At 42.2% G+C, this 16,717-nt stretch overlaps 1 protein-coding gene across 5 annotated transcripts in view; it reads right to left on the bottom strand.

The window, feature by feature from the left end:
• Positions 1-5,425: 5,425 nt before the first annotated feature.
• The window catches only part of AFF1 (ALF transcription elongation factor 1), a 195,718-nt gene continuing 184,426 nt past the window's right edge, over positions 5,426-16,717 (bottom strand). For all 5 annotated transcript variants that reach the window (XM_037030548.1, XM_037030574.1, XM_037030539.1 and 2 more), the window contains 5 exons: positions 14,569-14,705; positions 13,914-13,985; positions 13,384-13,521; positions 9,209-9,414; positions 5,426-8,265 (listed from right to left, as the gene is read on the bottom strand). In XM_037030548.1, the coding sequence (XP_036886443.1) occupies positions 8,144-8,265; positions 9,209-9,414; positions 13,384-13,521; positions 13,914-13,985; positions 14,569-14,705 (675 nt within the window). In that variant the 3' untranslated portion in view covers positions 5,426-8,143. The remainder of the gene's footprint in view (positions 8,266-9,208; positions 9,415-13,383; positions 13,522-13,913; positions 13,986-14,568; positions 14,706-16,717) is intronic.

The following is a 16,717-nucleotide window of genomic DNA, read 5'->3' on the forward strand; positions in this document are numbered from 1 at the left end:
TTTAATTGCTCCCTTGAGATGCTTGTAAAGTCCTCAGTTGCAACCCTGGGTACCAAGTCCTAACTAACTGCAGGAGGGGCTTCTTTGGAGCCTCCAAGATGGAGTTCGATGGTTCAAGACCTCTCTCTACAGCCCTTGCAGTTGCATACAACTTGTTTTCCGTGTTCAATACTATCCACAGGTGTAGATGCCTGTGTGCACGCACCTGTTTGTGTGTTGCTGCTGTTGCATTTAGATGATAATTTACGGGAAGATTTAGCAGTGGAGTTATAAGCCCATAATTCTTTCTGCCTCCCACACATGAACTAAGGTAAATGAGATGGTAAGACTGGGCTCCAATCATAGAGAAGGGTGATTTAAAGCACTTTTCTGGGGCAGGCAGTCCTTTAAATCTAAAATGTAATCACCTCTAGGAAGAACTTCACGTCCGCCCTCCAGTCTATTAGAACACAGGTCTTTACTAGTAGAGCCATGGTGTCTCACTATAGTCTTGCTTTCAGCCAAGTTTAAACAGGGAAACCACAAACACTGAAATGGTCCTGTTCTAAGACAAAACATACATAATGGGCACCAAAGCAGAAAGCACAAAAGCACTGGTAGAAGTCGACCTACCTAAAATACTAAAAAAAAAAAAAAAAGCCATAATGAAAGGCAAAATATAATTTGGAAATGTTTACAACATAGTTAAGAGGTTAATATCCTGAATATATAATAAAAAAGGTGAATAGACTATCCTCTTTTTTTTTTTTACTGCTCAGCATCCCTTTTCCTCATTAACTGTACCCTTCCTAGAGGTGAGCTCGTGATTGAGATGAAAACCTTCCTCACATCTACCAAGTTAGACACTTGCAGTGGGTCTTACCTTATTGGTCACATAACCCATGCACTGCAAATGGCAACTTGATACGTGACCCAAAAAAATTACACATATATACATATATATATATATATATATATATATATATATATATATATAAACATAGAAATAATGTACATAAAAACATCAGAAGACACTGCTTCTCACCTACCACACTTGATGATTCTGTCCCTTGCATTTTCTGAACAATACTGAGAATTGGCAAAGGAATGGATTATCAGTGCATGCTAAAATCACTAAGTGAAGGGTTGTTGAAACAGGGAAAAGCCTGTGTTTACCACAGAGTTCTGGTGATCACATCTCAACCAAAGACGCAAGAGTTAGCATCATTAACAATGATTTTATGTGCCTCTGAAGTGATGTAATATGAAGTTCACAGACCCTACAAAGTATTCTTGCCAAATAATCAAGCTTCCAGACCTAACCCAGTCTGCAGGAAATACAGGAGATAGAGAAATGAATTTTAAAAACTTAGGGAAACACAAATTTAAGATGGAGAACATTACAATAAAAAATAATGATTTTTTTTGTTCTGGATGAAGACTAGAGAGACATAACAGCTAAATGTAATACATGAAATGTCTGAATTCTGCTTCAAAAATAAGCTAAAAGGCCTTTGGGGGGCCCACTGCAGAAATTTGAATATGGGCTAAATATTAGATGTTGAGAAATCTTCTTAGATGACATAAAGGTACTGTGGTTGTGTTGGAAACTGTCCCAGGAAGTGCATACTGAAATTTTTAGGGGTGAAATACAACTCAGCCTAAATACACACATGCACACACTTACATAAATACAGTAAATGATATCTGCTCGAGTAGTTTGCGTCAGGGATGGTCACGGGAGCATCCTTTACAATATCCCCCAATTAGGAATAATCTCTCTAATAAGGAGGTTGGCTAAAACTGGTACTGCCACATGATAGACAGCTACTCCTGAAAATCTACAATAAACAAGATATGACATGGAAAGATTTTGTGAAAAAAGAGGAAAGCCCAGGAAAGATGTTATAACCCATCTTGCAAATGAGATCTCTCCCCTGTGGCGTCATCAGAGGTAATACTCCCTTTCCCCAACGTGCTAACGCATGCTTGTTATTGAAACGTAACTGCAAGCTTGCCAAAGCTGGGCCCCTATTTGTTCATTTGGACCAATATGAGTAGAAGTCACCGTAATGTAAGGAAAAACAGAATTAAGAGGAAGAGGTGGGCTGTGAGGTCTTTATGAGTGTTCAGTCAGAGGCTGGAAGGTCAGATGTCGGGGTACTGTAGCGCAGTGAGGGGAGGGAATACACTTAAAGAGCCAGTAGTTTCTGAATGTCCATTCTATGCATTATGCTAAGCACTCTTCATACATCACCTAACGTGATGCTCGGTTTGACTGGGTAGATACCAAACGCACAAAGTTTATAAGTGAGAAAAGAGTAGGTAGGTCACAGAGCAAACTGGAGACCCGGATTCAAATTCAGGAAGTTCAGTCCTTTCTGATTTCGTAAAACCATTGGAGCAGAGCATTTCTTTCAGACCGGCAAGGGGAGGAGAGAGCAGATGGCCTTTAGATTCAGTACCAGCATTCTACATAGTCTACCCAGAAAAGAATGGCCAATAGGCAAACTGCGCCACTGTTGCACCTGGCACATGTTAGAAGGATAAAAAGTCACACTTGTGATACCAGGCTAATTTACATATGATTAAGATCTTGAAAATAAACTGAAGGATGAGCTAGCCACTGCCTGCACTTTTCCCATTTTAACAATAAATATGTATTGTGGCTGAGGGTACACTATTCCATGTGAGCCTTTCCTTGGCCATAAATAAATGGTAATTAAATATAACAATTTTAGGAATTTTTTTATTCAGGCAAAAATGGAAGCATGATTCAACCCAATGATTTCTCTAAATTTTTATTAATTTTTTTACAGCTTGATCTTCTTGTGAAAAGAATTTGAAGGTGAACAAATCAAGTATGCTTTTTTTTTTAACAGAAATTAATCTTCATTACAGAGAACAACAAAAGATCTGTGGCACATTCTCTTTGGAAAGATCTTTTGCAAATATATCTTCTAAAAAAAAACCTGTAATTTTCACAGATCACATGTCTCTTCCAAAAGGTCTATACAAGGCAGCTAAACTGTATTCACAAAAGCCCAAGATGCAGCTCCACGGCTGAAGGAGATGAAGCCCCGGAGTCCCCTTCCCCTGTGCTGCACGTCTTCCCACGGAGAGCATCGAGGCTTCTCCCGCACACGAAGTCACTGTGCGGACTGCACAGCTGGCACGTTATTCCACAGTAATCAAAGAAAATCCTATTACTACAGAGACAGGCCAGTGACCCGTGACCCTCATATCAACTGGACAACTTACTCCTTTTTAAAACAATTTTAATAATACCAAGATTTGACTTTAAAGTTACAAGAGAGCAAAAATATAATATAATATAATATATGGCAATAAATTAAAAAAAAGGGCAACCCTGCTCAGATATCATCCAAACGTAGTCACATTCAGAAAAAAAAATAAAACAAGATTCAGGGGACGCGCGCGCACACACACACCAACATGAACAGTGTATACTTGTATTGAGGGGGATGTGCAGTAATTTAACAATACACATTGATGGCCTGAACAAAAGGAGAAGTTAATACTGACTGTGTTAAGCATCGCTTAGACATCTGCTTTTAAGCAAAGCGAGTTATTTTCTTAGGTCGGCCACTGCCGGATCTGACCGGCACAGCCTGGCCGGCCTCTCCGTCAGTGGTCTGGTTCCCTGGTCATTCAGGCCAATGCAGTCACATCCAGGCTCACAGAGAGCTGCATGTCTCCCCCCTGCCCTTCTGGGTCCAGAAACATAGGCACTTCTCTCCCCATCACAGTACCTGCTGATATCTGGCGCACAGTGAAACAATATAGTGTGTTTTCTCCAGGATGATAGGAAACTTACAGCTACCCTAAGAAAGGTGGCATATGCTGTGTATCAACTCACCATAAAAACTAAAGGATGTGGCCAGTGGTCGGAATTCATTCTCAGTCACTGAGAAACCAACACAACTAGATTGAGGGTCTGACATTCACATGGTAGAAATACTACATCGTAATGTTTGGAGGAAAAGTCCCCAACACCAGGCTATCTTCCCCTCTACTGCCTGCCAAAGGAAAGATAAAAGATTTTAAAAGGCACAGGAGAAACCTTACATCTATAAAATATAAATAGGACCAAAACCAAAAGAGGCAGCCCACTAAAGAAAGGGGAAAGGGAGCAAGCGCCGCCATAGCCTGACACCCTCCACAGCCAACAATGCGTAACTTCCTTCTAGTGAGCGAATCTTGATGTCTGTGTTTCTAAAGGCCTAAATATGCTTGCGAGACTTAAATGCTCTTAATCAGTGGTATACAGTGTAACAGATGAAGTAGCAAAGATTTTTCCAAAGATTTTATGTAGTGTCTGGGAAAATAAATCCTTAAAAAAGTAGAATCTGTGGTGGGAGGTACAGAAATCAAGTCTTTTTTGATTCATTTACATTAAGATGCACAAATACACCAAGCTTCATGGAGCAGGACAGCAAAAGGCACAAGATCCACACAACACCTCGTAAAGCCGTGACAAAACAAATATAGTATTATTCCAAAGTTAGGTTTGGTCTACAAAAGGCACAATAAATATATCCAATTCAATTAGCCTCTTATTCCGTGGGTGTGCACACTGCCCACACATCTCCTTTCATATATCAGAACAAGGATTTTTTTACGGCTAAAAATTATTAAACAAGGACCATAATAAAGTAGTAAGCTTTTGATCTTACTAACATGAATATTTAAGGGACCAGTTAAGGCAAGTTTTCAGTCAGAAGTGAAGTGTTTTTTTAGCTTCTAATATCCTGAGATCTGGAATTAAAGGATATAGAAAAAGGGAGAAAAACGTAGTCCAATTTGTCTAAGGGAAATAGCTAAACATTTTTGTCAAAACAGACTTTGAAGGTCCTTTAGTTCAAAGAAATCAGGTGCTTTTCCCATTCAACATTGTGATTAAATCATATTATCAGATAAGTCGTTCTGCCACTGTGGTTCTAGTCCTGCTCACATGCCTGCTGGACGCTCGGACTGTCCACCAGGGCTGGCGCATGGTACCTCGGTAAATTTCAGGGAAATGTTTTTCACTGTTTAGCAGGATCCTTAGGCTAGCTAAAGCCTCAAGTTCAGTCATCACCTCCAGAAAGGGCAGAAACGTGCAACATTTTGAAAAGTAAAACCGTGTTCTTCCATTCCTAACAATGACACATGAAACTGTAGTGGCAAAGGCAAAATTTCACACTCAGTTTTCACTCCAGATGTTTTGCACTGCCTCACTGTGAAGTGTATACTGTTGTTGCTGTAAGAACTTCACACAGTCAAAGGCNCCTGCTGGACGCTCGGACTGTCCACCAGGGCTGGCGCATGGTAACTCGGTAAATTTCAGGGAAATGTTTTTCACTGTTTAGCAGGATCCTTAGGCTAGCTAAAGCCTCAAGTTCAGTCATCACCTCCAGAAAGGGCAGAAATGTGCAACATTTTGAAAAGTAAAACCGTGTTCTTCCATTCCTAACAATGACACATGAAACTGTAGTGGCAAAGGCAAAATTTCACACTCAGTTTTCACTCCAGATGTTTTGCACTGCCTCACTGTGAAGTGTATACTGTTGTTGCTGTAAGAACTTCACACAGTCAAAGGCTTAATTTTAAAACTAGTCCTTTCAATTATCTGCCTCAGTACACATTCTGTTTTTTGAGATGTAAGCATGCAGTGAAAAAGTACAAATGATTTACAAAGCCTTTTGATTTCTATATACAACTGTAACACTTTTTCTATATACAGCCAAAAAAAAAAAAAAAAAACCCCTGATGAACATAAAGGAGTCATCAAGTCACCACCTTTTACATACTTATTCAAAAAGTAGGCACTAGGAGTTTTCTTTTAAGAGTAATGCATGTTGTATGTAGTCCATGATCAAAACAAGCTGATCTCTGCAAAATCATTCGTTTTTCAAGGGACAACTAAAATTTAACGTCAAGGTCAGGGAGAAAGAAAACACCAAGGTTAAGGCCACTGCAAAAGCAATCACTTCTTCTGGTGTTCGCTGAGAAATCAAGTGGGAAACATCCTCCGCCAAGGGAGCACAGTGGCTCGCTGACGGGACATGCTCACTCTGACACAGTCAGTGCAGATAAGCACCTGTCCCAGCGAATCCGGGCTTCCAGACCGACAGGTGAGATACAGCCGGGAGAGCTGGGGTGCAGGGGCAGGGCTGGCCGAGGGAATAAAGAGAAGGGAAAAAGATGTTCAATAATCACATGTGCCTGATTCTGGTGTCTGGTCTCCTACATATAAGAGGGTGCACAATGTCACAGGCATACAACCTACCAGTCAATTACTGTTCCCTTAATCACAGGTTGCTTTTTAAATGAGTAATTTAAAAAGGATGGTGGCTTTGCTTTAGAATGTTGAGACCACACATGAAGTTCTTATGCTCACAGGTTACTACTACTGTTAATTCTCTGGTTTAACCTAAATATGAAGTAACAGACCTCAGCTCTAGCTCATGAGACAAAAACAGGCTGAGTAATTCGGTGAAGTAACAGCTTCACACAATTCGTGCTGTGGAAAACAAGCATCACTCCCATCTTCTATACAGCCCTTTATATATCCGCCAAATTACCAAGAAAATTCTTATATTCATTATATGGACCTTAGATACATTCACTCCCTTCTTCACTAATAAATAAGTAGGAAAATGTCAAACATGCTTAACAGAAAATGTGTAGAGGGGTAGAATGGGTTAAAGGGAGAAAAATAAACCAACTATAGAGATAAGACTCAGTCCTCAATTTTAATGTGTGCAAATTCTACTTCTAAAAGGGGTAAAAAAAAATTGGCACTCAAAATAATGCTTCCAATAATAACCTTCAAAGTGTCAATGAAAAAGAAAATCTGTGCTTACGGATATGTGGGATTCGGATCTGTTCTTTCAGTTTAGGTCATTCAAAATGAACTTGACTTAATGTATATAATATGGCAACAACTTATGGGAAGGCCACAGTTCCTCTTCAGTCTGTCAAATCTAGTTGACTGAGAACAGTCTGGAACGAAGGCATGTGGTGGCGATTTTTTTTTAAGTCTAATGAACCGTCCCAAATCTCCATATTCTTTCAGGGAGTTAATTTCCCCTGTACAATTAAGGGCTCTGAAAGTCTAGCTTTGCTATAAATATAAAATAATTTGTAGCAGAAAAATATAGCCTCTCTAAGTAGATCTCATTTGTCTGTTTGCTAACAAAACTCTGAGTTGGTAAGACAACGCGAGTTACCGCATAACTGTAGACCACAGATCAGCACCTCCAATTCCAGCTCCTTAAACAAAAATTAAAAAGCCCTTTAACCAACTGGCTATGTATAAATGTCGGTTCCTTTCTTCCCCAAGTAGAAAATTCAGAATCTAGTCTTTGGAGACTGCTTTTTGCTGAAGCCGGGGGTGGGAATGACAGCATCCTGTCTTCCAACGGCCTCCGTGTGTGCTGTAGCGCCTCCTTCCACGGCTCCAACTCAGACTGACTTTCAACACAGCAATGAAGAAATCTGGGCCGGGGTGAGCGCGCAGTGCTCTAGGCAGTGGGAGGGTTGCCTTCAATTCTCTAAGTTACGACAATACTTGGTATCATCAGAGCAACTGTCACTGGCAAAAAGTAGGGTACAGTGGGGTCCTTCACAATTTATGTTTTACAGATGGCTGTTAGAATTTACTAAACAAATATTTTTCCAAAAAAACTTACAAGAAAAAAAATCATCCACAGAACCCTACACCACCAAAATTCACTGTTAAAAATGCTTCCTTCTCGGAATGGACTAGTGTGGCTACGGAGATGATGTGAATTTGCTTTCAGAGTTGAAACTGCTTCTCCTCATCTCATTTGCCATTGGCATCCTGCTGGTTCAAAAAATACAGAAATGTTTCTAGACCATTCATATACCCCTCTTAGGCTACATTGCACTTCTGTCCTTTTTTTTTTTTGAAAGGCAAAGGTCAGCTCTGAAGCCAGCCTCCTCATCCCTACGTCTGCATAACCATCGTGCCCAACCAACGACCACATCATTCTTGAGAGTTTAAGTGGACAGCTGTCCTGGCTATCTCACGGTGCTTCTCAAGTTTGTTGTCCTCATGAGATAAAGGTCTGGACTGTTTTTGAAGCTTCCAATGTGCAAAATAGGGCCCGAGGCATCAAATCAACTTGGGCCTCCATTAAGGGGTTTTGGTTCCTTGTTTGAGCCACTGAAAACCCTGTCTTGTGTAGCGCACCAGATTCACCAAGCTGCTGTTCAGGGCCAACGTGCACACGCTTGTGCTGAGCTGAGCAAAAAACTCTGCGAACAAAGCAAAACCAAAACCAGGTAAACACTCTTGCCCACATGAAAATAAAAATGGCAACAAAACGTCATTTTTTTGGGTTGATTTCACAAACGATCCCCAAAGAAGTCTGAACTGCACCTAGCACAGCAAAAACTCAGTCTACCACCATAATGGCCTGTTCACTCCCCATAAGCCTCCACTAGCCTAGCAGGGTAGGAAGTGGGCACTGGATAATGCCAACGTATACTTTTGGATCAATGAATGCATGAAAGAAAAACACCCCACAAAATGTTTAAAAATAATCATTACTTGCTAAAAATCAAGTTCTAAGAGGAGATGACAAATTAAGTGGCCATGACCAGGAAAAAATATGCCATGGTGTGAATCCACCGTTCACATGTAAGCACTTGCTTAGTGGTGACTGGTACCAGGCAATTCCTTAAACAGCTCCACCACCTCCTAAACTTTGGAGTTCTCCCAGGGCCTTCGTCTCACACGAGTGTCGAGAATGTTTCCTTGTGCCACACTTGGTGTACTGTCCTAACCGTCTTCCTTAACACACAGTGAAAACAAACCCTAAACTCAGTATTTGGGTTACACCACTTCACAGCTCCACCCTGCCGCGCCTGCGGACAGCCGGGGGACTTTCCTCCGGCATCCGCCCTGCCCTTTCCTGCCGCTGCAGGGTGGGCGGAAGCAATGGTGCCAGCATTTCTGCAGGGGAAGGTGCTGAGGCCGTGCCTACTGCCATCTAGCTAAGATCTGGCTATAGAAACTCAGCTCCACACAGAGGAGCTCAAGAATCAATCACAACTAGGTTATGAGGGGGAATGGACAAAATGCGAGAAGAGTAAATAGGTACACATTTCTTATTCTTCAAAAAACTGAACACAAAATACAAACACTACTCCCTCCCAATCCCCATACCCCAGTCATTACCACTCCAGAGCCATTTACCTTTATTCTTCCTGGTGAGGACCTCGGCCTGCTCCCAAAGATCGAAGGCGGTAAAAACGTGGGAGGTGATGGTGATGTAGGAAGAGGTCATGTTTTGGATGGCGGCAGGCATCCCGCTGCTCCCCACACTGCCGGTACTCGACGGGGGCCCCGCGCAGCTGGCGGAGGAAGGCATCGGGGAGAGAGGGGATGGTGTGCCTGTGCTTCTGGAAGGTGGGAGATCAGAGAGAACTGGTCAACTGCCTAAGCCCTCAAATGACAGATTTCCTGCCTCTGAAACTGTAGGCCAAGTCACCAAGTTTCAGTGTGTACTTACCAAAATGACAATCACTTCTACAAGGTCAAAGATATACACTTCACCTTCAGTATTCTAGGAATTTATTTCGTAAAACACAGTCAGACGGGCCCCACCAAAGTGATGGAGGCCGGGCGCCTGCACCAGAGGCAGAATGCGGCGGGCAAGCCTGTACCAAAGCTGCTTCCCCACACCGTTCACGCCATCTACTCCTCACGCCGCAGTCTACTCCCTGCCCACCCCCACTCCAACTTCTCCCAGGGTGACTACACTGCCCGGTGAACATGGTCACTCTCTTACACGCTCCTTCCTTCATCCCCTCGGTAAAGTCAAACTGAGCACCTGCTCTGCACCTGGCACTCTTCTAGACACGGGGGACATCAGGGCTTCCTGTCTGCCAATGAGCTTTTCCCCTTGCATTTATTTAGTTGTTTATTTATTTACTCATCTATTGTATTTCTCACATTCCACACTTTTCTTTTTATTCCTTTCTGGGTTAGGAGCACCTTAAAGGTAGGGGCCATTTGTTATTTACCTTTGTATTTCTGGCACTTAACCAGAGTCGATGCTAAGAGTAGACCCTAGATAAACATCCGCTGAATCAATGACTGAATGGCTGTGGTACAGTCTACGGGGAGACCGGGAGACCGGGAGAGAAAGCACCAGCAGATTCATAACCTTCTCTTTACTCTCCCCTCTTGACTATATACCTGTCCATGCAAGTTAACAAGTGCCTGGAGGTGGGTCAGATGAGCAACACAAGTGAAATAATTTACACCTGATGGATATAAAATGGAAAGATGCGGCTACACCTGCCTCTTTTTAGTAAAGGAGTTATCTAAAATAATGTGACTGATAATATATTAGCTTAGAATAATATTGCAGAGGTGGGAGTCATGAAAACTCTCAGAAGTAGGAAGTTACTTCTCATTCAGGATCCCCCCCCTCTAAGAAACCGCATGGGAACCTCTTTCTTTGAATGTTTTGGAAATAGAGCAATCTTCTAGGTGATATCTTAAAATAGCAAAACGTATCAGAACTGGGACTTTCAAGGGGTATAAGCAATTAAAAAAATATTAGGCAAGTACTACAGGGAAGAAAATCCAATCTTCACTTGTGCAAGGATTGTTTTTTAATAACTTATGGCACAGATGAAATATTTTAAGTTAAGAAGTTGGTGGAAAATGCAACTAGAGATAATCATTTTTATTCTTAATATCACTATTATGGATCCTGGAGAAGGTTGAACACCTGTGTTTCTGGAAAGTTCTTTACTGAAACTCCACGATGATAAGGATAGAGGGAGAAAGGACTTTGATTCTGGTTCTCTCTTTTTTTAAAATATATTTTATTGATTATGTTATTATAGTTGTCCCATTTCCCTCTACCGTGCACACCCTCCCACATTCCCCCCTTTAGTTCATGTCTACATGTCTCAAGTTCTTTAGATTCTACTTTTCCAATACTACTCTTGCCCTCCCCCTATTTTCTGCCTGCCATCTATGCTACTTATTCTCTGTACTTTTCTCCCCCCTTCTCCTCCTCCCACACCCCTGTTGCTAACCCTCCATATGATCTCCATTTCTGTGGTTCTCTTCCTGTTCTAGTTGTTTCCTAAGTTTGTTTTTATTTTAGGTGTGGTTGTTAGTAATTGTGAGTTTGATGTCTTTTAAGTATACATGTTTTTTATCTTCTTTTTCTTAGATAAGTCCCTTTAACATTTCATATAATAAGGGCTTGGTGATGATGAACTCCTTAAATTTGACCTTATCTGAGAAGCACTTTATCTGTCCTTCCATTCTAAATGAAAGCTTTGCTGGACAGAGCAATCTTAGATGTAGGTCTTTGTCTTTCATGACTTGGAATACTTCTTTCCAGCCCCTTCTTGCCTGTAAGGTCTCTTTTGAGAAATCAGCTGACAGTCTGATGGGAACTCCTTTGTAGGTGACTGTCCCCTTATCTCTTGCTGCTTCTAGAATTCTCTCTTCCATTTTAATCTTGGCTAATGTAATGATGACGTGCCTTGGTGTGTTCCTTCTTGGGTCCAACTTCTTTGGCACTCTCTGAGCTTCCTGGACTTCCTGGAAGTCTATTTCTTTTGCCAGACTGGGGAAGTCCTCCTTTATTATTTGTTCAAATACGTTTTCCACTTGTTGCTCTTCCTCTTCCCCTTCTGATACTCCATATAATTTGGATGTTGGAACATTTAAAGATGTCCTGGAGGTTCCTAAGCCTTTCCTCATTTTTTTAAATCCTTGTTTCATCATTCTTTTCTGTTTGGTTGTTTCTTTCTTCCTTCTGGTCCATTCCATTGATTTGAGTCCCAGTTTTCTTCCCATCACTATTGGTTCCCTGTGCATTTCTCTTCATTTCAATTAGTTTAGCCTTCATTTGTTCATCTAATTTGCAACCAGTTCTGCAAGCATCCTGATCACCAGTATTTTGAACTATCTGTCTGATAGGTTGGCTATCTCTTGGTCGCTTAGAAGTATTGGCTCTGGGGCTTTGAGCTGTTTTTCTGCTTGAGCCATAATGTTTTGGTCTGGTCATGCCTGTTATGTATGAGGGACGGAACTTCAGGGGATCGCCAGGGCGGGGCAACCCAGTTACTGGGTTGTGACACTGTATGTGGGGATGGGGTCAGAGAGTGAACAATGGTGCTTGCTCTGCTCTCTGTTGCACCTCAGTCCCTTCTGCCGCTTCCCCCAAGCAAACTGGGCCTTTCTGGTGCTGATTCCCATGTGGGTGGGCTTGTGTGCATTCTAGGATCCTGTGGGTCTCTCCAATGAACTTTCCTGTGAGGGCAGGAGTCTCTCCCTGCGCTTCAACCCCACAAGTGTTTTCAATTGGTGTTTTGAGGTTTTATTTCCCAGTGCTAGGACCCTGGGTTTTACAATGTCTCCCTCCCCAGTTATCTGCCTGAATGTGGGATCACTGCCCGGTCAGCCAGACACCTTGGGCACGGTGCCCCAATTCTCAGTTGCCACCTCGCTGGGTCTGCCCGTTGCCACCCCATTCTACAGGGTCTGCCAGCTGCTGCCTGGGTGCCCAGGGTCTACCTGGTGCCGCCTTGCGCACCCGGGGTGCCTCACGCTCCCGGTGTCACCACTTCCTGTGCCGGCGACCCCTCTCCGATCCGCCACCCAACTGCGCCCCGCCTACTGGTCTGGGTGAATGTGTCTATTTTAACTCCTTGGTTGTCAGACTTCCATACAGTTCAATTTTCTTTCAGTTTTGGTTGTTGCTTTGTTTCTGAATTGTTGTCCTTCTTTTGGTTGTTTGAGGAGTCACAGTGTTCTACGTATGCCTCCATCTTGGCCAGAAGCGATTCTGGTTCTCTTGCCTTCCCCTCAATATGGTTTGTGATGCTATGACTATCTAAAGATCCTCAAAGGTCTAACATTTTGACTGTATAGTTTTTTTTAAGATTTTATGTTAATTATTTATTTTTTAGAGAGGGGGGAGGGAGAGAGAAAGAGAGGGAGAGAAACATTCATGTGCAAGAAAAACACTGATTAGTTGCCTCTTGCACACCCCAACTGGGGACCTGGTCCACAACCTAGGCATGTGCCCAAAGAATTGAACCAGCGACCCTTTGGTTTGCAGGACAATGCCCAACCCACTGAGCCACACCAATCAGGGCTTGACCATACAGTTTTTGCAGTTATCTTTTTATGTCACCCAATCAGGAAATGCCTTAGTTTAAATTATTCCTCATAAAGTAGAAACATGCAAATAACTTAGCTAAAAAGCAAATCAGCACATGGATATATATAATTTTTTGAAAAGCCAAAGTCACATGTATACACAAATGATTGCAAAAACAAGAGGCAAATAATGATCCAATATTGAAAATTATTTAAAGGAGATGTATCATTACCTTGCAATGCATGGAGAAGGTGTCTGTGTAACTTTGGAAGAACTCTGGAAGTGTTCGTTAAGAGTTCGAGAATACTTTATTGCTCTGTCTTTTTTACAACGAAACATCGCCATATTCAAAATCGACTGGCAACGCATGCTGGAAACAGAAACAGAAGCTGGGTGTCACCACTACAGACAGACAGCCGTCTGACCACCTAGTGGACACACTGGGTTTCTTTGTCCATGCAAAGAATCTCACTGCCCTGTTCACTGCCATCAGAACTAAACACTGGGCGAAAAACAATTACACAAAGAAATAATTCGAGTCACTAGACCAAAGTGGTTACTGAGTCACCAAACAGCAGTGGGTGCCATTTCATAATAATGAACTATACCAGGGGGATCAATCCTGACCTGAATTGAAAACCTTTCACTTTTCAATTTTTCCCCAATTTTCATGCTAAGCAAACAAATTTCAAAATCTTTTTTATAACATCAAAAGATACAAAAGAAAATGTGATACTTTTCAGATAAACAAAATGTACTCACCATAAAATAGCAAATATTTTCTCTTGTGTTGATGCTGTGGGGTCTGTGAAGGGTTTTAATGACATTATGAATCTATAGGAAAACATAGAAATAGATCAGGTCAAACAAAGTGGTTGGAAAATCCCTGACATAAAGGCATCCTACACACTATATAGTGTTGGTCTCGGCTTTATGTTGACTTTTTCCCGAGGACGTAAAGATGAGAGCAATGCAGCGGCTTCCCAGCAACAACGCAGGCCATTCAGAAAACTAGGTGAGGACTGGTTTCTTCTCTGGCCTGACCACCTGCGTGAACCCAAGCAGACTGGTGTCCTGACTGAGTCCCTTGTTGAAATGCAGATGACAAAGGTGGGAACTTAAACTGAAACGAGAGGGCATCTGATAAGAATACCAAACTGGAAAATCCAACCTCGCCCTGAAAGGTTTGGCATTTCAGAGTGCACTTGGCAAATGATGCCGTTGGAGCCAGCTTTTCTGTTCTAGCATTCATCTAGAATATAATTTTAGTTCAGGACAAAAAAAAGTTCCTGGATCAGTAACTTTTTTAAGGTTCCCCTTTATTAAGCTGTCTTTGTACTAAGGTTCAAATGGCTTACAGCAATAAAGGTGAGGAAAGAGAAGTACTTAAGGGATGGCAAAATGACTTGGCACCTACTTAATGAGGTCTTCCGTTTCAGAGTACACCGAGTAAGCAGACTTGGACGCCGGGCTTTCAGACTCCATGGCAATCCCACACTCAATGAGAGACAAGGCGGCTTCCAAGTACTTAAAAGCCTTCCCAATCTTGTCCGTCTGTGGAAGAACATGGTCATTGTTAGGCCTAAGACAGGCTTTTATTTAGTTTCTCACCCACATTCTTCACTGTAACTTCCCTCCTCTGTCATAGTTTAATTATGGCTACAGAGAAGTGTGAGAGCAAAACAACTCAAAATGATTAACAAAGCCTACTGGCTCTGACCCGCTGAAAAGATACTTTTCACACAAATTCGGTATAAGAAAATAAAACAATTTTGTAATAGGACAACACTCTCAAAACCTTAAAGCACATATTCAAACTAAGGCAATGATACACAGTCCCCTTATTACTAATTATTCATTATGTAATTTTCCTGAGAAATAGATTATTCTGCCCATCTAGAATAATGCAGACCCCAATTTCTTTGTACGGGTTGAAATTTATCTTCCAATAAGTAGAAGATGTTATGGTCTATGAGAACTTTAGCTATTATGATAAACAATAACCAGTGTATGTATGTTACAACACAACAGATTTCTAATCTCTTGGAAGTCAGGGCTAAGTGTACAGAGTTATCCCCTGGGCCAACAGGGAGGAAATCGCAGTCTCTCTCTCTCTCTTTTTTTTTTAAGATTTTATTTATTTTTAGAGAGCGGGGAAGTAGGGGAGAAAGAGAGAGGGAGGGAAACATCGATCCGTTGCCTCTCATGGGCGCCCCGACCAGGGACTGAACCACAACACAGGCGCGTGCCCTGACCAGGGATGGAACAGAGGCCTTTCTCATTGTGGGGCTTGCCCAGCCCCCTAAGCCACACTGCTCAGGGCAATCCCAGAGTCTCTGGGAGAGAAAAGAGACATATACAGGAAGTCAGATACCAGTGGGTACACATTTTATCGCTTAACACTCTTCTCAGTGGGATACAACCAGCTCAACGGAGATCGTGGCGAGCACCTCTTTTTACTTAACACCCAGTATGTGACCCACACACGGCAAGAGCAGCTGAGGGACACATTTCCAAGTTGGTAGTTTTTGCTAATGCTTTCCATTTGATGATATTAAAAAAGAAGGAAGGAAAACAGTAAAGACGCAAGTGGAGTATAAAAAGATAGCGATGTATCAGTAAAGAAAGATGGTTTGGGGCTGCTGATTTCAATTTTTTAAGGAATTTGACTTTAAAATATTTTTTTGTAGAGAACCTATGCTCAGAAAGATGGTGACAGAAAGAAAAATCAAACCAGCATGGCCCAGTTAATCAGCAGTACAAGGCCTTACTGGTTTACTTCACTGTTGGAATTTAACTCTTCAAAATTATCTTTCATTACAATATCTTTCCTGGAATTTCAAAATTTATATTGACTTTAGGTATGAATAAAAGAAAGTACAAAAAAGCAAGTTGTCGTTATCCACATGGTCAACTGAGGTAGTGGGAGGAGATGAGCAAATGTACAGATTAAAAGCAAAACAAAAACAAACTTCCCGGAAGAATGCTTCCTTTTGAACAATGAAGGAATCTAATACGTAACATGTCCAATGCCAAGACAAGTTTTAGAGAGCTGGCTGACAAAATACCAACTATTCTTTTTCAAAATCAGAAGACTTATACGGTGCTAGCAACAACCTTGGAAAGCTGGGGGAACGAAGATGGGAAAACTGCCACTGCTTGGCACGGTCTACATCCCCTCAATCCGACTCGGGCCACCCTGGCAGAGGGTCGCCTCAGACTTACAGAGGCTGGTCTTTGACCCCGGATGGCACCCTCCAACACTTGGTCCCAGCAAACATGGACTGGATCCCAGGGTTTCCATCCAGCCCTCCCTAGCCAGAGAACAGATGCCAGTCCACAGGCCGGGGCTGCGAGCACCGGGCCACAGCCCTGAAGGCCGCTGCGGACCGCTCCGATTCAGCTCCCTGTGGGCCCCTAGAGCTCACGCTCAGGTCTGTGTGAGGGAACGGCGGTGACCCGTACTCCTCTCCTGTGGTGCAAAGTTCAGTGTAAGGTGTTTGTGGGGGTTTGGGAAATACAGTAAGTTTAAATGCTTAATTATGATGAAGGGCAAACATGACTAA

Source organism: Sturnira hondurensis, unplaced genomic scaffold (assembly GCF_014824575.4).
Source record: "Sturnira hondurensis isolate 20B ecotype Veracruz unplaced genomic scaffold, ASM1482457v3 Scaffold0001721, whole genome shotgun sequence".
Classification (NCBI taxonomy): domain Eukaryota; kingdom Metazoa; phylum Chordata; class Mammalia; order Chiroptera; family Phyllostomidae; genus Sturnira; species Sturnira hondurensis.